Source organism: Setaria viridis, chromosome 7, assembly GCF_005286985.2.
Source record: "Setaria viridis chromosome 7, Setaria_viridis_v4.0, whole genome shotgun sequence".
Classification (NCBI taxonomy): domain Eukaryota; kingdom Viridiplantae; phylum Streptophyta; class Magnoliopsida; order Poales; family Poaceae; genus Setaria; species Setaria viridis.
This window is the reverse complement of record NC_048269.2, coordinates 11,612,936-11,640,882: the sequence shown is the minus strand read 5'-3', so window position 1 is coordinate 11,640,882 and position 27,947 is coordinate 11,612,936. Positions and strand designations below refer to the sequence as shown.

Below are 27,947 nucleotides of genomic sequence, written 5' to 3'. Positions count from 1 at the left end.
ATCAGACAAGAATCAAAATGAAAATCAGGCAAGCAAGAACCTAGCATGACAGATGCTGCAGAGCAAAGAGATGGCACCAAATCTGTTCAAGCTAGCCTAGAGAAAGAACTACACTGTGGATTACGTAGAACGAATACGACTGCGCAGTTGATGGGAGATGATTCAAGGAGTTCAGCTGACGGGAAGAATACGACTGCACAGTTGATCGGAAATTAACTGTTGATGATCTGTACTCGGTGAAATATGCATATCAATATAAGTCCCCTGGACCTTCGCCTCAACAAATGGGTTTTCATTGGCATGTCCATTGATGTGTTCTAACCAATGGTTCTTAATTTCCTGATGATGTGGAACCAGAAAAACTTAGCAACCAAAATCAACTACGGATGGTTTATGTATGCAACCAAAATCAACTACGGATGGTTTGTGACCAAAATTTGCATATATACAAACTTCTTGAGTTTTCCATTCTCAACACCAGCAACAAGCATTCACAGAGCACACATATGCTACAAAGATTCTCCACCAACCACAGCAAGAGGAGAGCACATCCACATAGTTAAACTACATAAACCTCGTGAAAAGAGTTGTGTATCTCAGATATTAAAACACTCAGATGCAGTGCTCCTCTGTAAACTAAAACAGTTAGCCTGAGACTTACAGAAAATGTTTTATAGTCATTGCTGATGCTGCAGTCAGTATAAGCAGTTCATATCCTACAAGTCATCCCTCTCAAACAAAGATATTACAATTATGATCATGCATAGAGGATTAGAAAGCTCCGCCTGCTTACTGTACTGACAGCACCAAAGATCGTAGGTGTTGGTTGGTCAAACAATAATATGTGCTCCAGATTTGGTGCAGCAACGAGGCAATGACCCTCACCCAGTCACCCTACACGAAGAGCTGGTGAAAAATAACTTTTAATACTCGACCAACTGACATGAGAAAAAATAAATAAATGCAACAAGCTCAAAACTAAATGTCTTGAATCTATTGAATTGTGGACCATGTCCAATTCCACAAGCATATATCAAGTCACACTCACAAAACATGGGAACTGCATTTGTCAGAACATCAGATTCATGTGATTGAACTAGCTATATGAAAAATAAATGCTTTTATGGGGCTGATTATGTTGCTCGTAGTATTTTCATGGAGACTTGGACCAGTAGCAATAATAGTGTATAACAATTTAACAAGCTTCATATATCACAAAATTACACAGTTTTGGGAAACGAATAAAGGATAATATACAGAAGACAAAAGACTCCTTACAGTTCCTTGTCTGAAATTTGCATCGCACAAGTATGAAAAATAAAAATCAACTTAGAAAAGGAATTTCAATTTCACTTCCAATTTAACATTACAACAACTTTACTTGGTTATCAGGTATCCAATTCTAAGTGGCAGATTCTCTGAATTTTAAACAATCATTGACTGTCAATATTAACATCAAATGGAACCCAGCTTGTACACTGTAGGGAAGAAATCCCAATCTATGGAGACATATACAACAGTGTCAGAATGGGAAGAAGAACCCCCGCCCCTTTCCCTCAAACTCATTGTGGATCTACAAGTTTGGAGAGGATGTGCTCTAGGCTGGGACATCGTGAAGACAGCTAGACATAGGTCTGAAGGAATATACCAACGGAAAACAACCTGTTATGACAGCTGCAGCTGCAACCTCGTGTCTGAACCATCATCACATTGTCTCCACAGGAACCAAAACAACAAAATCCTCTAGGTACGATCTAAGAAAAGTAATCTTAATTGCCACTGCACATTAATCTACCTGATAATAGCCCTTTTGAGTTCAGTAATTAAAACAGGACAGACATTGGAAGAACTTGGCTCGTGAAGTCTCATACATTCTCTTTCCCTTAGTCTTGTCCCAAATATTTCCTTGCATCCAGGAATGAAACAGAATGGAATCTAAAGTCTCAGCTCGATCAAAGAGCACACTCCCTTAGGCGCATGGGGTATGATTAGACCTAAGGTTTATTAGAAACGGAGGACAGCAGAAATAGACACCAAAAACCACTTAATTCAGCCCCCTGCACCCTGAATGACGAAAACAGTCATCTCCTTGTAAAGAATTCCATAGCTCATAACGTGTACTACCTCCGTTCTTAAATATGTAACGTATGAACTTATCATCTTATCCTAAATGTCATATATTTAAGAGTGTTGGGAGTATCATAAAATTATCACTTGCGCAACTTGAATAAATCAGAAAAGCATGATTAGTCATCCGATAAATTCTAGAACATAATAAAAACATAGTAGAGCTAAGGCAATAATTGTGGCCTCTATCGTGCATAATAACATATCAAATCCAGACCTTTCAGTAAATTGGTCAGTCTAATTAGTCAGTGACCTTAATTATATGACCTACAATATTCACCTTTATTAATATGCATGATCTGAACTCTGTAGCCACTTAGGATCCTAAACTTATTCCTTGGGCTCATAAAGGAGGGAAAGAGAGGATACTGACCTTTTCTAGGGGTTCTCGAACAATTTCATAGAAGTTATGCGTATAGTGCCGTGTATCTCTCCAAAACTGAAACAAAGTTACATGCATGCTAAGTTATTATTCACATTATTATTGAACTACACCAGTTCCCAAAAAAGAAAAGGCATTCCCCATATCTGCACCTGAGGAAGATATGCAGTCAATCTTTCACATGCTTCACCAACAACCTAAAAGAAATGAACCAATAAATTTGATAATCAATTGAAGGCCGTTAGTCAAAGACAAACTAACACCTTAGCTCAATTTTTTTCTCAAATGCACAGGAGAACTACGTATCATTGTTTTAAGAAGAACAGAAACCTAAGATGACACACAAAAGTCCCCCCCAAGGCCGGGAAAAAAACCCCTCTCCTGAGTGTTGGAGAAAAAAAATCACCAGAAAAAACAAACCTACAACCAAATGACCACACTAACATTGGCATCACCTCAGCTCAATTATTGGTGGAGGTGATATCCCATAAGAGTTTTCACATGCACATCTATAGCATATAAAGATAAAAAGTCAAGAGAACAAAACATAATAATTGGCAGGTGCAATTCAACTTTTCTGCGAGAGAAAGATTATTACCAAAGAACATTGTTAGTGTGTGGCGCATGGTTTGCATTGACAACAGCTAAGATCAGAAAATTGTTGGCCCTAGGGTGTTAAAGACTACAACAGAAATAATAAAATATTCATAGAAGCTCCAGTGTATACCACCTGTTCAAAGGATCGCTGAGTCCGATCCCTCCACAGTGTTATTGTTCTATAATCCTGAAATTTGCAGAATTTGTACCTGGTATTATTACTTTTAAGTTCAAACAGAAGAGATAAATGGCCATGAAAAAACTTACAATGATCCCCCGAATAACGTAATGTCTGGGAAGAGAATGCTCTGCGAAAACTTCAATACTGACTTTATCAACAAGCTCTGTGAAATGCTTCTTCTCCTACATAAGCAATTGATACAATTGATACACATGAAAGTGCTGAACATAGAAGGTATCACTTATTTGTGCAAAAACATATACCCAATTGATACGGCAATTGTCAATGTCAAAAAAACCAGCCGCTTCAAGCTCACTCATCAAATTTGTGAGACGATCTTTACGCTGAAACGTACAGTAAAATTTTCGAATCAAGTTAATCAAGAAATAAAGGTCATAAAAGGAGTTCATATTCCCAAACTTTGCTAGATTTCTAAAGCTAAATACATAAATGAGGAAACAATTAAATGTTGTTTAGTTATTCATGTCTATATGATAATTTAGATACTTTTGCTAAAAATTGCTGTGTCAGATACTAGCATGTATATTGAATCTTATCAACTCATGTTACTTCAGGGAATAGGAAAATTTACATACTTCCTAGGTTCATAAACATTCCACACAGAACATTTTGAACCCAGTCTAGTTGCTGAGTTCGAAAGCTCACATCCACTAAAACACAGTTATATGATTCACCCTAATCTATGCATAAACCATCAAATGGCAAGATATTGTATGGAAGGATAAAAAAGCGGGGCTCGGCAAGATTCCAGGATACTAGTCACTTGAAAAAGAAAGTTGAAGTGCCTATGTGTTTCATATATTCTGTAAAGAAGTAATATGTATCCACCCACCTTGTACTAGGAACTGTTTTTTCAACTGAACATAAAACAACAAAATAAATTATCTTGTACAAAACTGCGCCTACTTCAATAATTGTGCATTGTACTCCAGTGATTTTTTTCAGATTCAACAAAGAGTTTCAAGAAAGTGTTTAGGTTAACAATTATATTGCAAAGCAATAAACAAATATTAAGTCTTCTTTGTGTGCATAGTCAGAATATATTATCACTATGTTTCTTGTCTTTCTTTTTTGCTCCCATACCAAATCATCTTCCATGAGACATCTTAGACAATTCAAATATGCGCGAACTTGACGATCTATTTGCACAATTGCAGCTCTTCGCTACAAAAAGAATACACTTGTCAAGGAAAAATTCACCAAAAAATAACTTCCATATACTTCTAGAATATGATTAGCACCTTGAGAGATAATTTAATAAGACCATGGTCCAAATCTGAGAACTGATGTGGCACTGCCCAACTGTCAAGGTCTTTTTCATAAAAATTACCCTGCAAAAAGATGAACATAAGTTCTGAAGTTTTGTATGAAACTGCTGGAACATATTTACATGTACATGACATAGTTAAACAAAATGTTATACCTCTAAACGCATGGACTCGTAGATATAGTCATCCAGTTTACCAGAGGCCAAATAGTCATCATATTCTTCATGCATGTGTAATTGCACTTCAGCAGTAGTATACTGAAGAAACAGACGCAGTTTTAAAAAATGATCTTTCTTAGTTTCTAAGTAACTTAGCAAACTACAAGAAAAAGAACATCAATAAAATGCAGATAGTAAGGCATGCAAAGATGATGTTTTAGAACCACAAACAATTTAACAGAAACTGGTGGGGAGATTAAAAGATCAGCTTACAACTTACAAGTTGACCACCCTACAAGAAAATATTTGCTTTTCAGTAAGGGGGAGGGGAAGCGAAACTTGCATGAAATTATCCAATTGAAAATCATGTACAAGTAAGCACTAGGAAATAAACATAAAAATGGCGTAGTATTTAGCCAAGCACTCTCAAAGTACTTCACCAGTAAATCAAGATAAAAATGGCATGAATATTTGCCAAGCACTCTCAAACTACTAAAAGTTACTGCATGGGACTAATCTCAACATAACCAGGCATCACTGAGCATTGTGCTAATGGGTAATAAGTTTTTGGCCACCACAGTAGCCGGACGGAATAAACAAAAGCACAACACAGCAATTATGTAATGCAACAAGCAGATTTATCGAACCTAGCAAACTCCACAGTGATACTTGTGTACAGCAACATAGTAAACATCATTGCACCAATTGGGTTAAGAGATGCTACCGACATATGAAATGTGAACTGGTAACTAAAACATGACACAAAGTCATTATGCCCAAGCATAAATAAACAAAATAACAGATATTCTGCAGACAGAGAAAAAAAAAGAACTTGGAAACCCAATGGCATACCAGAGATGTTTTCAGCTTCGTCAAAATATAGAACATTGCATAAGGTCTCAAATGTGGTAGGAAGTCTTCCACTTCTGGTGCTAGTGGCTGAAAAGGAAAAAGAATAAGGGAGTACTAGTGGCCGAAAAGAAAAAAAAAGCAATTCTGATTTCGCTGAATTTCTAAAAAGGACTCCAAAACATTATAAGAGCAAACCTTAAAATCTTCAAATTCTTTCGCCTTGGTTAACTGGCCAATTATCCATAGAAGTAAATCCTTGTGTCCCTACAAAATAAAAGCATTATTGCAATACTAAGGAAACTTAAAAGGAACGGAAACTACTTAGTTGTCCACAAATTACTTCACGGATCAGAGGATGAAACTGAGGCTCCCAGATATGCAGCACAGAATCAATGAGGAACTGAAAGGAAAAGAAATGGTTAGACCTGGAGAAGTATCAGTATAGTGATCTTGAAATAGAGTAATTAACAGGGATCCTATAAAGAAAACTAAAAGTAAGAATTATCAAGGCGAACACTCACATGAACTGACTCTTCCACATCGTAAGCATCAAAAGTACTGGGTAGTGCCTCAGGATTTTGTTCAAGATGATCAATCACACTATAAGGATAGTTAGAACCCTGAAAAAGAATAATATAAAATATAGATCATGCTGCATGAAATTGATGAAAACTAAAATAGAGAGAGAAGTACCTTAATGTACGGAGTGAGATCAATGAGTTTGCTAAGAATCTCAAACATTGTTTTGTGATTTATAACTTGAATCATCGAATTAAACTTTCGCTTCATTAATAAAATATGCATACATATGCACAAGTTAGTATATACATATGCATCATTATATGTAAATATGCACAAGTTAGTAGTTGATGTAGCAATATACATATACGTACTCTTCGCATATCAGAGATGGTCCTTAAATGAGGGTGCTCCATATCGTTAATGGCATACTTCAGTTTAAATTCAGGCCTCAATTTCTGTAGGAGAAATCCGTTGTCCAAATAATCAAGCTGCGAATGTAGATTTAATCATCCAGAAACCCATCTTGTGCACAAATCCAATTGTAGTATTCAACAAACAAAGAGATGACTATCTTGAATTAGCTCAAACCATCCATCCTTTTATAATTTATTAACCTAATAAAGCTTGAAGGAGCACCTTTAATTAAAAAGGAAACACCATTGCTTTGGTTGTCATTGTTCTAAACTCACAAATTCCACATTAATAAACAAGTCATTTGGTAGTAAAAATATCGAATGTTAAGTATCTAAACTATTTGTAAACATTTTCTCACATAACCTCTTCTCGGTACTCATGGAAAATTATATTTATGCATGCAAGCTACAATCACATAGACGATGACTAACATAATAACTATTGTATGTCACTTATCCATAAACTCCATAAACACCATCAATTCATCAGCTTCAGATGTGGCAAGCATAAGCATTTCTCTGGCCCTCATGTAACACTTATATTTATTGAATTAAAATAACAATACCTCTAACGTGTTGTCCATTGCATCAACTTCTTTCAACATATCAATATAAACGGGAAGATATCTTCTAAATTCATCTTCAAACTGGATAAAATATAAGAAAATTAATGAAAAAATAAGAACCAAAACAATACCTCATTGTTCAACACTGAGATGCCCAAAATAGAAGATAAATAAGAGAACTAACCTCCCAATTCCATTCTACTTCCATCCCTATAAATTCCTCAGGAGCAGCACAGCATGCCTTCAAATAAAAATCTTCCTTTAGCTTTGCCAACCAACACGTGAAGTCATCTGCAGCATTTTCTCTGTCCTTGTATTCAGCGACGAGATTCTAGTGCAGTTTACAAACAAGCAAAGTGACTTGCATTAAGTTATACAACATGTGCTGGTAATGGACACTTCTTGCCCTTTGAATTGTGATTAATTTAATTTTAATTAAATCATTAGTCACCTGACTTCGTGAACAAAAATTGCTGGACAAATAGTTGTACAGTTCTTGAGAAAGGATGGTAAGATCCCGGTTAACATTATCACTTCTAGTTACGTTTAACTTGCAACTTAGGTGTCTGATTGCACATGGTAGCTGATCATCTAGGCGTTTGATGACAGATGGAAGCAGTTCATCTGAAACAAACAGCCTAAGTCCTTCATCTTTACTAACGCCTGCAAGCTGAACCAAAGTGCGGCAAAAGGGAATAGCTTTTGTGGCTGCTTCATCATCCACCCAATACCCAAAAAGACTCATCCTTAATCTCCCAAAGCAACCATTAATTAAAAGATACCTGCAATAAAATGACAGATCTAAGTGTTCTTCTATGTTTATATTTAATAAAACTAAATACAATTGAAATTAAGGTAAACAAATTCGTGTACCCAATAAGAGAATATGATGCTAATGATTCCAAATCTTGGAAAGAAGTCATCTTTTCATTACTGACATCTTCAAAATATTTGCGTGAGAGACCACTGTTTAACTCAGGGGAAGATGAACTTCCAAAAATTTGAGAAACATCACGTGTGAACTGAAGTAAGATAGTGTGTTCCAACTCCTGGATACTTTCTGCTGATCCAGGAAGTTTGCCAAAGTAATAAGAAACTTTAGCTCGACCTTCGTGCAAAAGACTGAACCAAGCATAATACAGTACATCCTCACAGTGCTCAAGTATGGGTCCAAGGAGATTCAACATCCATTCCTTCCAGAATTTGCGAGGGCAGCTTTTGACCAATGGAAGGAGAACAAGATGGATAAGCTTGCTCAGATGCCTAAACTCCATCGAATCAAAATCAATAAAAGTAACAGTTAAATATGAACAGTCCAAGAGCTCATCAAATGCTCCATTAAGAGACATACATAGACCTATGATTCTGTACCTGCAACAACATATAGGTCAGAAGAAAGTAGTTCCATAGCCAGTTACTAAAGGATTACAAAAAAAAAAGAGACTAGACTAAAATCATAGACTTCTCAGAAATTACAGCGCCATGTTATAAAAAATAAATGAGCCAAAAATGAAGTGGTGATATTGCAATTAATAAAAATGCAATATTGAAATTAGTCACAAAGTGCATAGTACCAAACTACCATATAGATCGTAGAATAAATATGTCATCTAAATGCTCAATCAAGGGGGACACTGCCAGCAGAAAGCGACAATGCCTGACGGTGATGGCATAGCAGATCAAAATTTCAATTTAGCTGATTGATTACCAAGTTATATCTTTTGGTTGATTACCAATTTATCTATTGAGATTTAATTCTCTGCTGTCCAATTGGTGCCAATCCATATGTAGGACCTACGATGATCAGCACAACCCTTCCCACTCACCTCCTCTTCCCTACCAGCATTGTTCACAATCCTCATTATAGAGACATGACATTTCAAGAACATGGACGTATGCTTCCATTTCACTACTAAATCATATAAAAAAATTGTCCAAGTCCATTAATTTCATTATATGGGCATCCTTTTGTTCTAATGCTGTAAAATGGATCAAAAATACCACCATCCAACTTACAATATGTACCAGCATGAGGGCAAATGTGCATACATTTAAAGATGACATAGGTATGTGGACATAAAAATCACTGTACTTACATAACAAAAATAAGTTTATTTCAATGAAAGATAGTACAGGAAATAAAAGTTTAGTAGAACACCTATCTGCAATTTAAACACAACAACCAGGACAAACTATGAAAGGGATAAGTTAGGTACAAATGTGCACTGTGGTGTTTTCTATAAAAGCAAAGTACATAAAATGGACCTAACATAAAAAATAAAATGATATTATATCATTTTTAGGTTCCTGTTAGTCCCCCCACAATTTCAACAGCACTTTATTGTTTGGCATTTATGTGTTTCTAATATGAAATGAAAAAAAGGTAAGTAGCCAATAGAAGTAACACTTCAATTGCTATGACCAACATACTCACCCGCACTCTCTGATTTCATCTAACAATTTTCTTGCATTGTTCTGTTGGGAATCTTCCTCACAATTCAGAGCTTTAGCCTTTTCAAGTTCTTCAGACAGATTGCAAGCAATTTGAGCTTTCCAGAGAGCGTGTATGCATCGAAGTAACTGAAGATAAAATATTAAATATCAAACATGATAAATGTAGAGGTTATCCAGAAATAGGAAATAAACAAATGAATTAGTATGTGCATCTACTCAGTTATGTTCTTACAATCTTAATTTGGGGAAAACTTAAAGTTCAATTTAACTTATACCTGCAGTAACAAAGGAAGGAACAAGTGAAGGGATACAGAGGAAGTATCATAAGATTGCTTCTCAGTGAAGTCTTCTTCTATGCTTCTTTTGAGCTCATCCTCATAGAACTTTACAACATTGTAAACCATCTTCAAGAAACTACCATCAGAAAACAGACATGATAGCCCAAATCCATCAGAGAGAAATGTACTCTCCCAATCTGGTTGGGTCCATATTACGTTGAGAGGATTAAGCAACCAAGGAAGTATGCCTTTGTACATGGTGTCCCTACAAAGAAATTCAGAAGTAAAGAATTACTTTCTAATGCAAAGATGGTTGCGACCATTATCCCTACTCATAAAGAATGTCTTAAGGTATAACTCTAATCATTAGCTGACTTTTGAAGAAATTACAAAAGACAATCTAATATCATTCTATTCTTGGATCTAAACAAATTTATCCATACAGGGCGTATCCAATGGTGAAAGTTCTCGCACATTGTAGAGTCTATGAAAGGAAATATTTATACATATTAGTCAATTTTAATCAATTAACAGCATACTTTAGACTTTAGTACATAAACACGCACATGCGAAGAGAGAGAGAGAGAGAGAGAGAGAGTAGTTCCATTTAATCAAAAGATAATTATGCTATACCTCAAACGGGATATTATAACAAAAGCTTCCCACAGTATGTTATGCTCTGCAAAGAGTAGACAGGCCTTAACTTGATGACTATAAGCTTTTCCATCCAAACCCTGTACCATCAACAAGACGACTTTAAATAAGAGAATAAGACTAATAGCATACTAGTGTATCAGATGAATGAAAAGGACACTTACCAACATTCGTGGGTGAACAATATCAGCAACCTTTTTCGAGATGGTAATCCTATTACCAAAATCATCATGATCCTTAGGAACAACTTGATCCTCAGGATCACCATCGACTTCATCGTTCTCAAACATGTCGATTGACATGAGCCTCTGTAATGCAAATTGAAGACAAATAGTAAGGATGGTAAAGGTTAAATTGATGCAGAGACCAAACTAAATAGAAAATCATATTTGCTCCATAATCATTTAGATCTTGATTATGATTTATGCATGAATCACTTTTTCTATCCCTTAAATGTGTTTTGTGAATTGCTCTATATAAAGTTGAACTAGAATTTTTCTTATGTGCAAGTCCATCTTTATAACTTGTGTTCCTGGGTAACAGCAAAATATTGTTTCCACGGACTAAAAAATGTTCCAGCTTAAATATTAAAATGTTCTAGAAATATGTGATTTTGTTCAATAAAATGTAACTAACAAAAAAGAAAAAAAAATCTAGTCACATGCAGATCCATTGATCTACAAAAGTGACATACGCATAAGCAAGAGCTAAGGAAAATACATACATCCTCAAAAAAGATCTAAGGAAAATACACGTAAACATTACAGGAATTACCTGAACTTCTAATTCACTCTCATCATAGTCCACTTGGTCATCGAAAGGCAATACAAAGGATCTCATACAAGACAGATTACTGCTCTTGCTGCTTTCACTATTCCACCAGCTACCAGTCTCAGATCTTGTGCCATCGGATCTGGTACCAGAGGTGGTGCTGCTGCTGCTGCTGAGATTACTTTTATCAGATTCTGAGATGTAGATCAATCTCGTATACTCCGACTTTGTACGCGATCCGAAATAAGTGATGGGCGCATGACCATCGACTGGGGAAAAAGGAAGAGAATAACAGTTAGCAATCTTTGGGAAACAATAGAGTAGGTGCGTATGAGTTGGCATCCTGCCAAACTAATGAAACAATTCACAGGATAAAATTGATGTAGACGAGGAAGGTGTTAGGATCTGAACTGTAACTCTCATCGAGAGAATGGCACTAGGAAGAGTTGGGGCAATTTTCTGGGTTTTCTTTCCACAATACCATGTCCAACCAAGGGTTGGGGATACATATTTATAGCTGGCCAAGCAGCCAACCAGCCAAGCATCAAGGCATATGCTAGTCTAAGATGCCTTTTTGATGCTGTCCTATTTAGTCTAAGATGCCTAGGACTGTCCTACCCTAAAAGTAGTCAACAAAGGTGGTGCTGCAGCAAGCATATGCTGCAGCCCCACCGTCCTCTAGTCAACAACAGCTGCAGTCCTAGGCAGGACCAGCAGCACAAGGCCTAGTACAACAGCTGATCCTTGAGGACCAGTAGGACCAGTACAGCAGCTAGTCCTTGAAGACCAGCAGCAAGACAACCAGCAAAGACTTATCCAGCATTCTCCCCCTAAGTCTTGTGCGTCATCTTGTGGGAAAGTTGGACCATCCCGGTCCTGGAACAGAGCTCAAGGAACTTGATCCTCCCAAGGGGCTTAGTGAGTAGGTCCGCAAGCTGATCCTTGGTGTTGATGTAGCTCGCCTTGATGCTTCCTTCCTCCAAGCAGCCTCGGATGAAGTGATACCTCACCCGGATGTGCTTGCTCCGCTCATGAAAAACGGGGTTCTTTGCCAGGGCTAGAGCGGACTTGCTGTCCACCCTGAGCTCCACCGCTCTAGTGTCTCTGCCAAGGAGATCACCGAGCAGTCGGGCAAGCCAAAGCGCCTGAGTCAAAGCAGTGAAGGCCGCGATGTACTCGGCCTCGTAGCTGGACAGCGCCACCACCTGCTGCTTGACCGACTGCCAGCTAACGAGGCACTTGCCGAGGAAGAAGAGAATCCCGCTCGTGCTCTTGCTAGTGTCGATGTTGCCGGCGTGGTCGTTGTCACTGTACCCGACGAAGTGTGCCGCCCCGGGACACCTCGGGTAGAAGAGACTGTGGTCGAGGGTCCCCGCCACGTAGCGGACGATCCTCTTCATAGCCTGCTAGTGCTCCATCGTCGGTCGCTGCATGAACCGACTGACGTAGCCGACGGAGAATGCCAAGTCCGGCCGTGTGTGGGCGAGATAGCGAAGGCTCCCCACAAGACGCCGGTACTGCGTAGCGTCTACCTCCTCCGTCATGCTGTCGCGGCTCAGCTTCAGCCTCTCCTCCATCGGAGTGAGAGCTGGGTTGCAGTCGGTGAGCCCGGCTAGCTCCACGACGCGCTTGGCGTAGGCGGTCTGTCGAAGCGTGATCCCGGAATCATCCTGGTGCACCTCGATCCCCAGGTAGAAGGAGAGAGGCCCCAGGTCACTCATCTGGAAGGTGGCCTTCATTTCTTCCTTGAACGCCGCCACCTCCGCATCCTTGGTGCCGGTGATCACCAAGTCGTCGACGTAGACACCCACCAGCAGGGCATTTTCTCCATTGCCCCGCCGGTAGATGGCCACCTCGTGCGGGCTTTGCTCGAAGCCCATCCCTTTGAGCGTGGAATCCAACTTGGCATTCCACGCCCTCGGAGCCTGCCGCAGGCCATAGAGGGCCTTGCGCAAGCGCAGCACCTTGCCCTCCTTGCCGGGGATCGCAAAACCCGGCGGCTGGTGTACGTAGACCTCCTCCTTCAAGTCGTCGTTAAGAAACGCCGACTTGACGTCCATGTGATGAACGCGCTAGCCTTCCTGGGCGGCCAACGCAAGGAGGAGTCGCACGGACTCCATCCGTGCCACGGGGGCGAAAGCATCGTCGAAGTCGATCCCCTCTTGCTGCACGAACCCGCGTGCCACCAAGCGAGCCTTGTGCTTGACGATGGCACCGGCTTCATCCCTCTTTAGCTTGAACACCCACTTAAGGGTGATTGCACGGTGACCACGAGGGAGGTCAGCAAGCTCCCAGGTGCGGTTCTTCTCAACCGTGTCCATCTCCGACTGCATCGCAGCGCGCCATGCCGCGTGTCTCTCGGCCTCCGCGAAAGACCGAGGTTCGCCGTCGTCGCATGAAAGGTGCAACTGTGCCTCCAGGTCACGAGGCACCAGTCCCGGCACCGGCTGGTCGCCGAGGAGGTCTTCCATCGTACGGTACCGCAACTGCTCGCCGTCGTGGTACGCGTCGATGCGCTCCTCGTCGTGAGAGAGCGGAGTAGCGAACTCCACCGGGTTGTGCTTGACATGAGCTGGTGTCGAAGTAGGCGTGCCCGGAGGGGTGGCTGTCGGTGCTTGAGTACGTGGCGTCGCCGGCTGTGGTGGTGCCGGCGAGAATCTCGTCGCAGCCGAAGTCGCGGCTGGAGAGCGTGGCGACACCGGAGTAGCAGGCGTCGGAGTCGGTGGAGGTTCGGGGACTGGGGTAGGCACGCTCGGCGAAGAAGAGCTGCCTACTCCCCCAGCTCCCTCGAAGTGGACGTACTCGACAGTGAAGTCGTCGTACGTCGGAGTCGAACTGTCGTCCACCGCCTTGTCCCACGCCCATCCTCGCCCTTCGTCGAACACAACATCGCGCGCTGTGCGCACACGCTGTGTCTCCGGGTCGAGAATGCGGTAGGCCTTCGAACCCTCCGCGTAGCCGATGAACAATCCTGGAGTGCTCCTGTTGTCAAGCTTACCGATGTGGCCAAGCTCCTTGGCAAACACGAGGCAGCCGAAGACCCGCAAGTGGGACACCGCCGGCTTGCGCCCATGCCAAGCCTCGTATGGCGTCCTACCGTCGAGCGCCTTGGTGGGTGAGCGGTTGAGGATATAGACAGCCGTCACCACCGCCTCTCCCCAGAGAACAGCCGGCATCCCCCTCTGCTTGAGGAGGGCCCGAGTCATCCCCACAACCGTCTGGTTGCGCCGCTCAACAATGCCGTTCTGCTGCGGGCTGTACGGCGCGGAGTAGTGGCGCTGAATGCCCTCATCAGCGCAGTACGACGCGAACTCAGCCGCCGTGAATTCGCCGCCGTTGTCGGTGCGCAGCACGCACAACTTGCAGCCACACTCCGCCTCCGCAGCAGCCTTCGTGCGCCTGATGGCATTCGCAGCCTCCCCCTTGCTGCCGAGGACCATCACCCACATGTAGCGGGAGAGATCGTCGACGAGCAGCAAGAAGTAGCGTCGTCCTCCGGGTGTGGCCGGTGTCACCGGGCCACACAAGTCCCCGTGCACGAGCTCGAGCCGCTCCTTGGCTCGGAAGCTCGCCTGCTGGGGAAAGGGGAGCCGCCTCTGCTTTGTCAACACACAGACATCACAGAACTGCTCCACGTGATCAAGACATGGTAGGCCTCGCACCATCTCCTTGGCACTGAGCCGCTTCAGGGCCTCGAAATGAAGGTGCCCGAAGCGCTCGTACCACTACCACGCCTTGTCATCCCGACGAGCAGCGAGGCAGAAGGGTTGTGCCACCTACACGTTAAGGATGTAGAGGCGATTTGCGCCTCTGGTTACCTTGGCAAGAAGGCGACGACGACGGTCCCAAATCCTCATGACTCCGTCGTCGATCACCACGCGCGAACCATTCTCTTCCAGCTGTCCCAGGCTGATGATAGAGTTCCTCAGCGCGGGGATGTAGTACACTCCGATGAGCAGCCTGTGCTCTCCAGACTCGGCGGTGAAGATGACGGAGCCGACGCCCTTGATCTCTACGCCGGAGGCATCCCCAAACTTGACGATGCCTCGGACGCTAGAGTCAAGCTCGGTGAAGAACTCTCGCCGACCGGTCATGTGCTGGGTAGCGCCGGTGTCGAGGCACCACCCCTCAGTCCTATCGTTGCTGGAGCCGTCACCGAGGAAGGCGTGTGCCCTCGGCTCGTCAAGGTGGAGAAGAACCGTTGCGGCCGATGCCGCTGGAGTTAGCTCGATGCTTGCATGTGCCAGAAGTAGAGCCGGCTCCTCCTCCTCCGCTAGTGCGATGTGAGCCTGGCCGCGTCTTGGCTGTCGACAGTCCTTGGCCCAATGGCCAAGCCTGCCACAGTTGCGGCACGTGTCATCGCGTGGCGGCCTGTGCTCGCCGGCGGCACCACCCTAGGCGCCTCCTCGCGCGCCGCCAGCACCACCCTGGGCGTCTCCTCGCGTGCCGCCCTCGGCACCTTGTCGAGCCTTGGGCGCCTTGCGTGGCTTGCCGCGCCTGCGGCCGCTTGTCGAGGAAGAAGGCTCCCCCTTCTTCCGATCACTTTGGCGGGCCTCCCACTGGTCCTGAGTGAAATGGAGCTTCCCGCCAATGATGACAGGCCCTGAGGGAGGCTGTGACTCATCGCTGTCGACGACCTTGAGGCAACCTATCGCCTCCTCGATCGACATCCTGGAGAGGTCCAGTAGAGACTCGATCGAGCGAGCGATCTGCTTGTACTTCTCGGGTACGCAGCGGAGGAGCTTCTCGACAACTCTCTCCTCGCCGTAGGTGTCGTTGCCGTACTGCACCATCTTCTGCAACAGAGTGTTGAGACGGAGAGCAAAGTCATCAACGTCCTCACCTGGCTTGAAGGCCAGGTTCTCCCACTCCTTGCGAAGTGCCTGCAGTGTGGACTTGCGGGCGCGATCGCTGCCGATGCGTGCCGCAGCGACGGCGTCCCAAGCCTCCTTGGCATTCCGCTTCTGGAAAAGTGAGAACTGCATCTCGGGCGGGCAGCGATGAGGGCGTCCAGTGCCCGTCGATCCTCATCGTAGTCGACGTCGCCGTACCGGACTGCCTCCCACATGTGCCGCACCTGGAGCCTCACCCTCATCACCACGGCCCACTCGACGTAGTTGGTCTTGGTGAGGGTAGGCCACCCACCACCAGGGCCGACTTCCCTGACAACAGCATGGGCCCCGTGGCGACCATGACGGCGGTCCGGGGAGGGAGAGCCACGCTGCCTGTAAGGGCCGCGCTCTCTGTCGACCCGGCCGCCGTGCCGCCGATCGAACTCCATCTCCGCCTCCAGCTGGGCAGCCCTCTCCCGCAATCGCTGGACCTCCAATGCGACGGCGATGTGCGGGTCGCCCTGGAAGTCGCGGTCACCATGTCCACCAGGAAAACGGTCGTCGCGCGCGCCCCCGCCTGGAGCGCCGCCGACGCGTGCACACCCGTCTGGGCTGCCGCCGCCGCGCCCGCAGGGGTGCTCGGCTGCCCACTGCGCCGCCCGTTCGTGCGCCGCCTCCCTTGCTTGCACGAGCTCTACGTCAGTACCGCCATCGGCAGAGGTAGCGCTACTGATGCTACCGCCGCGTAGAGTCTCGAGCTCCGCTGCCGCCGCACGTGCAGCATCTGCCGCCTCCGCCGCTTCCGCTTCCGCCCTTGCTGCAGCCAGCTCCACTGCCGCCAGCCTCGACGCCCTTGCCGCCGCCGCAGCGGTCTCCGCCGCCACTCGGGTACGCTCCTCTGCCGCAGCGAGCTCGGCCTCCTGCCGACGCCGCGCGCTCGAGGAGACCGAGTGCTGAGACTGTCCAGCGGACATAGCGCGCCACCGGGGGGCTACGTGGGGAAGAGGCTACTTCCGACGAGCTGCCACTCGTCTGTGTAAAGGGAGAGGAGTGAGCAGGGACAGCCGGTGCTTCTGTTACCGGCTGGGGACGAAAGGTGGCTGGGGAGGGTTGTGAGCAGGAGATGTTCAAGCTACAGGATAGTACGGCTCTGATACCAGTTGTTAGGATCTGAACTGTAACTCTCATCGAGAGGATGGCAATAGGAAGAGTTGGGGCAATTTTCTGGGTTTTCTTTCCACAATACCATGTCCAACCAAGGGTTGGGGATACATATTTATAGCTGGCCAAGCAGCCAACCAGCCAAGCATCAAGGCATATGCTAGTCTAAGATGCCTTTTTGATGCTGTCCTATTTAGTCTAAGATGCCTAGGACTGTCCTACCCTAAAAGTAGTCAACAAAGGTGGTGCTGCAGCAAGCATATGCTACAGCCCCACCGTCCTCTAGTCAACAACAGCTGCAGTCCTAGGCAGGACCAGCAGCACAAGGCCTAGTACAATAGCTGATCCTTGAGGACCAGCAGGACCAGTACAGCAGCTGGTCCTTGAAGACCAGCAGCAAGACAACCAGCAAAGACTTATCCAGCAGAAGGGGCACAGATGTTGGACTGGAGACAAAATTGAGGTCAAGAAAAATAGTGAAATATATTCTTCCAGTTCCTAGTACACAGGGCCTCAGTATTAATCTGACATATCAGGCCCACTTTTCATCAGACAAACAATTATTAATCTGACCTATTAGGCCAACTTTCATCAGACAAACAATTATCATATTACTATATATTCACCTGTTTCCTCCGCAGCTGAACTTCTCGAGCTGTTGTTTACAGAAAGCAGAAGTAAACTACTTGCATGCTTGGTCTGTTCCCCAGGATCAGCTGTTCTCAATGTATGATCTTCATTGGGGGACTTAACCAGCGCTAGGTTCAAATTTAGAAGATCAGCTCTGCTAAGGTCCTCGCACCTGATTTCTAGGAGATGCTGAAAATGCCCAAGTAAAAAGAAACAAATAGTTACTGTATAATTACCCTAGTAACATCAACAAATCATTATCAATACAAATTGTAGTGTTACGTCACCCTAAAAACAATACCCCTGGGTCCACATATGCTAGAATAAAGGACACCAGATCATATATAGTTAAAGGACATGTTTAAAAACCATAACCAACAGCCATGGCCTATCAATCTTATTCCAATCAAGCATCAAACTACAGCAAATGGTGGCAGCAGTTCAACACAGCTTATCACTAATTGCTAAAATTCTAACAAACCATGTATGAGAAACAATTAGTAATATTTTATCTAGTCCAGTCCATGAGCATAGAGGTCATAAACACAAGCAAGAACAATGCACCCCAAGTACTAGCAATACACTGTGGGAACTTGGGTATAACACTTTTGTTATCTTTTGATGCTTGACATGATGATGAAAATTGATTTCATTTTAGCTAATTGTACACGCCAATTATTTTGTATAATTTAGTTGAGTTTACATGTGATGATTGATGAATGATTATTCATGCATTAATTATACCCTGCAGATCTGCACTAATGCGCAAGTGTGACATTACACACTGTAGATAAATGAAAGAACTTAGAAAGACCTTTATCATTTTAGCTCCATGGCACTGGACCTCAAGTGGGAAATCCTTGCTGACCAGCAGAAGTGACACTTTCACCAACAAACCCATGTAATGTTCCTCATTCTCTTTTACCTGTCACACAGCAATCAGATATACCTAACAGTCTAAAAGGATTCTCGATAGGGAAAAAGGAAAAATTTTGATGAAGACATTCAAAAATTAGCATGCAGCAAGAATTGCATAAACACACAAGATGGTTATGTAACTGCACAAATACAGAGGATGGTGGGGGGTTAATCGAAGGGGCACCAAACCTCTACAGAGGCAAATGAACGAAGTCTAAATGCTCAGGACATAGGAGGGCAGGGAACATGATTAATTATAGAGATAAAGAGTATAACTACGCATAAGTGGTGAGCGCCACAAAACCAAAGGGCCCGGATTTCAGAAGTCTACTACACCTTCTTTGGATGGTCGTTTCATTTTTACTTTATTTTATTGATCAATGCCATAACAATTGCAGCATGTTCTGTTTAGGTAGTTAATTTTGAAGCATCTAATCGACCCCAAAGCGGTGGATTCTGTGCACATTTGATAGATAGAAAAGAAATCAAAAGGTAAAAAACACGTAGGCCTACCTGTGGATCGAGGGAGATGGAGGCAGGGCCGGAATCCACTTGGGCCATTGGGGATTCAGACGAACTCCCAGAATTTTCGGAAACAAAACAGCACGCGCACCGAAGAAGGACCTAAACGAACCCCACGGAGGATTTTATTAGTAAGGCTCCATGCAGCACAAAAATTCTGAATAGAAAAAACGAGGAATTGGGGTCCGATCGAGAAATTAGGGCAACGGAAGAAAATCAAATTCCCTTCTCCTCACCAACGCAGCAAGGAATCAGACCTCGCCCATCCCCCACCACCAGAACGGGAGAGGAGGGAAGGAGCCCTGCGGCGGCGGTAGTCGACGGAGGACCAGCGGGAGGGGAGGGGACAAGGGGGTTTACGGCGAGGTGGTGCTAGTGTGCGACAGTTCGTTTGATACCGGCCCCTATTTTTCCGCCGCTGAAGAATTTTTAGCCACCAACCACCGCATTAGGTCTATGCAGATCGGGCAACGAAAAAAGCGTGAACAAGATAAACAGGGGATTCAGCTATAACACCACCGAATCGCAACAAACTAGGACCGGGAGGACCCGGGACCGGATCGTAAAGATGCAGGAACGACTGATTTGGACGGATTGCAAGCAGTAAAGAAGGATCCATGAGCTAAGGGGATCGCTAACCAACGTTAGATGAAATAATCACTCCAATCCGGACGGAGCGTGTTTCTGTGCGAACAGTAGAGCGTGGAGGAGCGCGGCGGCTACGCGAGATGAATCCGAAGCGACATGCTCCCGTGGAACTGTGTGGAAGGAGGCCTCGCGATTGTGTTCGACGGCGCGGCCAAGGGGTCCCGCCGCCCGCGGCCAGGGGAGGAGGGTATTGACGTTTTTTTGATGCGTGGGAAGCGGGTGCCGAGTTTCAAAGCGGGTGCCGAGTTTCAGGGACGATGGAACGTTTTTGTGACGTTTCGTCTTGTGGCGCAAAGGACAGTACGGGTGTGTTCGGATGGAGGGAAGGAATGGACGGTACAGCATATAGGGTCATCCTTCTTTTTTGGCATCGGATGATCCCACTTGATATTTGGTTGGAGAGACGGTGTTGTTGTCAAGAATCACGGGTCAAGACTCCGGTAAGTAAATTTATTTTCTATGCGCGTAAGGCTTGGATGGTTGCACGAGAGGACACGGGGTTTATACTGGTTCGAGCAGGAATAGCCCTACGTCCAATGTGGGTGGCTGCTCGTGTTACTCGTGCAGAGTTTGTAGTAGGGGTTACAAACGGATGAGAGAGGAAAGCTGGTCCCAAGTTTCTGTGGGTTTGTACTGATGCTCCTGAGGAAGAGTTGTGAGTTGGGGGTTGTTCGGTTCCCTTGAGAGCCGTCCCTTTCTTGGACTCCCTGGTCCTCCGTTTTATAGCGTAAGGAGGACACAGGAGTTACAATCGAGTCAGGAGCAAGGGAAAGTAAAAAAAAAGCCTGGGAGATAAAGTACAAGGAGACGGGCCGAGCCATCGGGGATGCCGCCTACCCACCTGGTCTCTGTGTCTTGTCAGCATGGTCACCAAGGAGGGGTGGTTGCCGTTGGGTTCCGTTGAAGGCTTGGAGGTCGACCACTGTAGTCAAGCATGTGGGTCGTGCGTGGCCGCCGACCACTGCAGCTGTGCGAGTTGGTGGTCACAACTGGCCACTGTGGTCGTGCACATCGCGGGCAATGCTGACCACTGTAGCCACGTGTGCTGACCGGGGGGCGCGACCGATGTGCCCTTTTTGCCAAGCCGAGCGGGAAACCGGGCGGCGCGCCCTCCTCCGTCAGGGCGCATGGGCGATGAGTGCCCTATGACAGACGCTACAGTGGGGGGTTAGGATGGCGCAGTCGTGGCAGCAGTGCAGTCGTGGTAGCAGTGTGCCGCCCGAAAGCTCCGGCGGGTCATGTCGGGGGACGCAGGCGCCTCTCCGTGTGTCAGAGCCATATTCTGGACATGGGCATCCCATCGGTTGCATTTATGACGAGATTGGTGGGGGCCCACAAGATCTGCGCCCCCTTCTGCTGGTCCGCTCACGTCCTTGGGCGAGGCGAAGCTCTATCCTGTGGGTCCGAACACGTCCGACCCTTAGCGCCCGGGGTCGGGCGAGACGGAGCCTTGCGACGGGGGGTCGGGCGCGTCCGACCCCTTGCGCCCTGTGGCGGAACCGCCCAACTTAAACTAGCTTAAATGCGCTTAATCGCTGTTGGAACAGCAATTATCCAAAACGCACTTAAAACAGTATAAGTCCGGTAGTCCGTCGAGTGTCCCTAGGACTCCTCGAAAGATCCACGTCACGTCTCATAGCCATACACCAGGATTACTTCCACGATGGGAAAGCATCAACAAATATTACATTTTTACATACATACATGAGGTACGAGTTATTACATAACGTAGTTTGAAATAAACTTAACAGTGCAGGTTAGAGAGATTCTAGGAGTTTAAAACATAAACTGGTCCAGGTGGGAGATGAGCGTTTAAGTTTTCTTCTAAGGGTATTGCAAGACTCGTAACAATACCCTAGTTTTTCAGGGCTTCCTCCTCGGCGGACTCCTGCGGTGCCTCTGAAAACAGCCACAAGGGATAACCCTGAATACGGGGTACTCAGCAAGACTTACCCGACTAACCGATATAATAATTTTTCTGAAACTATATGATAGTTGTTTAGTGTACTGGCTGACACACTTTTTGCCAAAAGAGCTTACTAAAAGTGAGACCTTAGCTTTATCTTTTATTCCAATTAGGTTATTACTTAACCATTCTAAATGATGACAAAAAGAATATTTTGCAAGCAGCAAGGTAGAAGTCATATATCAAATTATTACTGGAAAGACATTGTATTCATGAAATTATACTACGATGCTCAATAGTGATCAAGTGCATTCATAACCGAGAATTGTGGCGATCCGGATCAATTTACATCCTGCAGGAGAGCACTCTGATCACCAGCTATGTACGACTGTCCAGGTCATACGTAACGACCTTTCGATTAGCATACCTAAGAATTAGGAATAAGACTACCCGGACCCAGGGACGCACCCCCACATGGGACCCCACGTCTGGCCTGATCTCCATGTGAGTTTCAGGCTATGCCCCTACCAATCTCCAGCACGTCAAACACGGGTACGAATATTCCCGATCAGAGAGTCTACTAATCTACCGGGCTTTACTGGTCCCATACCCAGTAAGTAATCAGGTGTCATTCACTTGATCAAAGGTTAAGACAACGATCGGACCTAAACTGGATTAAACTAGCAGACATAACTAACATCTCCTTTCAACTTCCAAGCTACCTTACCATAATTAGCATGTATGTCTCAAAATTTCACCTTAAGGTTGGGTAACCAAGTTACTTTAAGCATCTAAGCATTTCTAAACTTGGGTTACTTACTAATCATTTGAACAAGTGGCAAAGATGTCCTTAAAACAAGGTATGATTATGCACAAGAATGGGTTTCAATCAACTCCTAGACTTAGTGCATTCATATAGAAATTAACCAATAATTGGACACATGAAATAATACTTCCAAAGTAGATAGGTATAAATGCACCGGGGCTTGCCTTGTTCTATAAAAATGTTAGTACTGTCTGACGGATTGGCTTCGCAGGGGATCAATTCAATGATCTCTTCAAACTCTGGAGATCCTTCTGATAATTCCACGAAATCCTCTTCCGGTGCTTCAGTGTCTAAGATAAAGCATATGCATGGGTTAGTGATGCAACTTTTTGAATACAAGACTATACAACTTTCCTTCATGATAACGTTGCAAGCCAACAAGGGACTACACAATTTATCATGATAAAGTTGCAAGCCAACACACAAAAACCCAAAAAGATTAACCCACCATTTTTATTTTCTTTACTAACCCTACCTTAGGCCTTTTCTTTTATTTTTAGAAAACATTATAATTATTTTCTAGTCTTGAAACCTAATTTCCTATGAGTTAACAATAATTTGTGATTATGAAAACATTATTCCATATTTTATGCATTTAATAAGGGTTAAGTATTTATTTAAATACCTTTAATGAAAAGGCATTAAACAAATACCTAAATTTTATTATTTTTCCTAGGATATAAAATTTTTTAATGCATAAAGGAAAATAAAATAATCTTAACAAAATTGGTTTCACTAATTTTGGACACCCCTAGAAATTTCTGTGATTTAAATGGTGATATACGAATTTAATCTATTATTCTACAAAAGAAAATCTAAATTTTTCCCAAAAACCCCCAGCCTAACTTTTCTTACTCACCCCCTTCCTACCCCCTCTCTCTTACGCTGGGCACGCGGCTCAGACCCACCTCTTTCCCCTATTCCTTCTACCCGCCGGCCCTTTTCTCCTCTACCAGGCTCACTGGGTCGATTCTCTTTTCTTTCCTCTCTCTTAATCCGGTTCCGACCCACCGGCCCACCTGTCCTTTTTCTTTTTCTTTCCATGGTACCGGCCTGCCCCACCGGCCCATCGGCCTGCTGGACCTCTCAGGCCCCCGGCCTTTTTCCTTTATCGGCCCCCGTACCGGAGCCTGGGCCTATTGGACTCCGACCCACCACGCTTTCGCTGCGCCCTGGCCGGCCTCTTCTACGCTCCCCCCCTTCTCCGACTGACACGCGGGCCCGCTGTCGCCAGTGTCTTCTTCCTTCTCGCGCCAAAACCCGAGCGCAACAGGGGCGGCGCAGCTCGCCGGCCGGCGCCCCACCGGCAACAGGGCCGGGCTGGGGAAGCATCCCCATGCCCTAGCACACCCGTGCACGGCGGCAGCTCCCCAGAAGGTGGACGGAGCTACCCTCTCCACAGCGGCGGGCGGCGGGACTGACCGCCAGCCGTGACCAAGCATGACGGCGGGATAACTCACCCTTCTGACTACCTCTACAACTTCCTAGTACCCCAGGCGCTTACCTACGGCTTACCACAAAGAAGGATAACAACGGCAAGGTGATGCTCACCGTGAGCAGGAGGTCTTGCGGCGGCGTACGAAAATGGCGGCGGTCACAGGTGCACCAGCGGAGAAGCTGGACAACAAGCTGACAGGGCTGTAGGTGAGGTATGAGCGGAGGTCTGGGCGAGAGGAATCGATGGGGGAGGCGTTGCGGTGGTGGGATTTTGATCGGTGGCGGTGGCTTGACGGAGAGCTACGGGCGGCGGTGAAAAACATAGCAGTAAGAAATGGCGGCGGGAGCGGTAGATATTCGAAAGACTTACCGCACGCATGGGCGACACCGTGGCCTAGTGCTAGGCTTGCGTGGTGAGGAGGTGGCGTAGATGTTGCGCTGGCGGACGATGGAAGATGCCGGCGGCGACACGTCTTGCTCTGCTTCTATCGCCCCCCCCCCCCCCCCCGCCCCTTCCTTTGCTTCTCTGCCACCCGAGGTTCAGAGCCTCTCCACGGCTGATTGTGAATCCGACGGTCCCAAGGTCACTTAAGCAATCTTGAAGATAATCTCAAGCTCTCCAATTTCTATTTAAACTCCTACCCGAGATAAACATCCAATTATTGTCAATTTCAAATTTCCTTCTCTCGGGTAACTGAATCCCTTTGAACCTTTCATTCAGTTCGTCAGACCCTCAACATGGTCATTTACCCTTCTGTTAATTCTATTCCAGTGGCCCAAACTCATTCTTTTTAGTCCAACTGCTAACCATTTGTGCTCTACAACTATCAAAGATCCCATTTTGCTCATAAACACTTATACCCTTTGCACTACATCCCTCTGAATTTCGCTCCAAACTCAGCTACTGATTGCTGTTTTCAGACTTAGACAAAGTTCAGTTCAGCAGCTAAGTTAACCGTGGTAAAGTGCTAACTTTGGGCCTTAATTTGAATTTGGTCCCTTTACTGTTCTTGACCAACAACACCCTAATATACTTGTCCAAAGTTCATACTTCATTGCTGTGTAGTTACTTTGGTCCACTTGTTTGGAAAATATGGCAGAAATTAATTTCCAAAATGGATACTTATACTGTTTTTCAGAAATTCTATTTTCGGATAATGAACAGTACACTGTTGTTTTAATTTTTCCATTGTCTTTCTTGAGATGTTTAAGGCTAGGTTTAGTCTCCAATCTTGATCCCCAAAGTTCTAAACACTCTCAAGCTTCCATTTCATATTTTTGCCCAATTTTTCTGAATTTCAATGTACAAAATAGCGGGCTATGAGATTTAGCGTAGAGCTGTGCTCAACTGCTATAGCTCCGCTATAGCCCGCTAATTAGTACAACAGTGTTGTAGCAGCAGTTAGCATCAAACGCTATAGTGCCGCTATAGCCTCGCTATAGCCCGCTATTTTGTACACTATGAATTTAGAATTCAAAATTCAAATTTCGGTCAAATTTGACTTGAATTTGACTTTTAGTCATTTTCTTCTCTTTTTCTCCATAATTCACCTTTAACTTTTCTTACTCACCTTTGATGATTGAAACACCAGGTGTTACACGCCCGTGGTCGGGCGAGGCGGAGACCTGCTGCGTCCGACCCCTCGCGCCCAGGGGTCGGGCGAGGCGGAACTCTCTTGGCTGGGATGAGGTGCGGCCTCGGGGGGTCTGGCGCGTCCGACCCTTTGACCCGGGGGTCGGGACAGGTCGGCGGAGGTCATTGTTTGCTGGAGGCGGGCCCGAGCCCTTATGACCATCGTTTAAGAAATATAAGGAAGTTGTTAATATTTCCCCCCAACTGTAGCCCCCGAGCCTTTGGTGGAGCAAAGATGCTCCTCTAGAGGCTGTACTTGTCGTTCGTCAAGGATCTTTGTTTATCCCGCAACCTGCATTTGATCAGGGAGAAAAAGTTTCGCTCGTTCGGTTTGGCCGGGGAGTTTTAGGTAGGTAGGGTGTTCCGAGGATGGCTCGGCTCAGGAAGATTCCCTATCGTTTCGACGATCACTCCTGCTCCAATACTCCAAACTGTGACCACACGCATGGTCGTTGGTTGCGATACTAGCCCCCGAGCCCCCGCGCGTTGCAGGAGACCGATCGAGAGGTTGGATCAACTTTTGATCGTTACCCCTCAAGCGTCCATTCGCTGGGATGGAGGGGGTGAGCCGTGCCACGTTATCCTCGTTGGACGAACCGTGGTGCTCATTGAGCTGCGAACGGGCCAGTTCGAGTGGAGTCCCAGTCCCCATTCGGGGGGTTCGGCTCGGGCCAAGCTGGTGGCGTACTCCAGATTTTGGATGGCCAATTCATATAGTTCCCGAGTCCATTCGATTGGATCCGGGGACTCGTTGCCTTTCTCCGGGGAAAAATCATGAACTTAAACGCCAGTCCGGACTCGAACGTGAGGTCGGGACGCCCTTGGCTTTCGCTCGCCTGGGTGGTGGCCGCTAGCGGACCCGTCCCTTCTCACCCCTTGCTCGGGAGCATCCTGGGGCGACTGTCGAACCCTACGGTGGGTCAGCCTTCGAACCCCTGGACCGTAATGGGCCGTAGGAGCGTTTTCAGCTCCGTATCCCTTTTTTACTTGTTGGTGGACCCCAGGCCGTACGCGAAGGAAGTCATGCGCGTGCACCCTCTGGGAGGTGAAGTGATGGAAAACACCGGGCCCGCGAAACGAGGAGGGGGGATGTTCCCTGTAGCAGGAAGAGATCGCGCGCACGGTTCTCGAAAAAGGCAGAGGCGACGGGCGTACCTGGCGTCGCAATAACTGCGATTGGATCTCTCTCTCACTTCCCGCACGCCCCCTATAAGACGAGGGAGTCGGCCTCGAGCATGAGGCCCTTCATAAAACCGTCGAGCGCATCTGGCACGAGTGACACACAGCTCGGCAGGAGTGCGACCTCGAGGTGGGCCAGAAGGTTGAGGCCGAGAAGATGGCGGCCGACCTTGGAGCGGACGTCAGTCAGCTCCAGTCGCAAATGCAGAGGCTTCAGACCGTCGTGTCCCAAGGGGTCGACCGGGAACGTCTACTGAGAGCCCGATCTGAGGGTAAGGCTTCCGTTGTCCTCTTGCTTGTAATGTTGCGTCGGTTCCTGACTTGCAGGCTTTTCTGGACAGGACTTGAGAGCAAGCTCGCCCGGCTGAGGGACGCCGCCGATGCGGAGCATGTCGAGCATGCCAACCTGCGGGATGCCGTCCGCATCGTCTGCGAAGACCTTAGCGTGGTCCAGGAGGAGGGGACGAGCACACTAACGGCTCGTGTCCTCGGGACATACCGGCGAGCCCGTGAGATCGCTCGGGAGGCACTCCACGTCGGCGTGAGGCGGGCCTTCGGCGTCTTTGGCTCTCACTACTCCAACATCAACTTCGACGCGATGAGCGGGGGGTATGCCTCCGGCTACTCCGAGGCCGAGCTGGACGAGATCGACGCGTCGGTGCTTACTCCCGCGGAGGCCTTGGCGCAGCTCTTGGAGGTGGAAGCCGTCCCGCCAGAGCGCCCATGATGAGACCCAAAAATATGTAAAGAATTAAATAATTCTGAACTTGCCTTCACGATGGCCACAGAGGCCTTTCTTTGTGTAATTTTTTGAAAAAAATTTCGATCCTCTTTCTGTTTTTTGGGTTTGGAAAGTTCAGAGTGCGGGTCGGACGTGTCGGGAAGCGCCAATGAGCGAAGGCACCGTAGCCGATGGGGCGTGGGTTTCTTGCAGTCCGATCGGTCTTACCCGAGCGTCGTTCGCGCACTCCTCTCTTTTCGCTCCCAAACGTTTAGGAAGAGGGTCAATTT

At 46.1% G+C, this 27,947-nt stretch overlaps 1 protein-coding gene across 1 annotated transcript; it reads right to left on the bottom strand.

Moving 5' to 3' along the window:
• Positions 1-578: 578 nt before the first annotated feature.
• On the bottom strand, positions 579-20,689 carry LOC117863365 (uncharacterized). Its single transcript, XM_072295269.1, has 27 exons — positions 19,947-20,689; positions 19,299-19,409; positions 18,682-18,792; positions 17,864-18,056; positions 11,248-11,513; positions 10,638-10,781; positions 10,453-10,553; positions 9,817-10,084; positions 9,522-9,667; positions 7,961-8,458; positions 7,539-7,869; positions 7,272-7,418; positions 7,088-7,168; positions 6,384-6,596; positions 6,108-6,224; positions 5,927-5,986; positions 5,782-5,850; positions 5,587-5,673; positions 4,732-4,833; positions 4,550-4,639; positions 4,392-4,472; positions 3,551-3,631; positions 3,374-3,469; positions 3,240-3,293; positions 2,662-2,706; positions 2,501-2,566; positions 579-906 (listed from the first exon to the last, which is right to left on the bottom strand). Exons 2-27 carry the CDS (start codon positions 19,344-19,346, stop codon positions 895-897), a joined length of 3,507 nt encoding a protein of 1,168 aa, XP_072151370.1. The 5' UTR covers positions 19,347-19,409; positions 19,947-20,689; the 3' UTR covers positions 579-894.
• Between the last annotated feature and the right edge of the window lie 7,258 nt (positions 20,690-27,947).

What these genes read in the sequence shown, in the direction of transcription:
- LOC117863365 (XM_072295269.1), bottom strand. Translation starts at nt 19,346, where the DNA reads ATGGCCCAAGTGGATTCCGGCCCTGCCTCCATCTCCCTCGATCCACAG. An exon ending in CCATCTCCCTCGATCCACAG is followed by an intron (nt 18,793 to 19,298) that starts GTAGGCCTACGT and finishes GCTGTGTGACAG; the next exon opens with GTAAAAGAGAATGAGGAACA. An exon ending in AGAGTGAATTAGAAGTTCAG is followed by an intron (nt 10,782 to 11,247) that starts GTAATTCCTGTA and finishes TTTGCATTACAG; the next exon opens with AGGCTCATGTCAATCGACAT.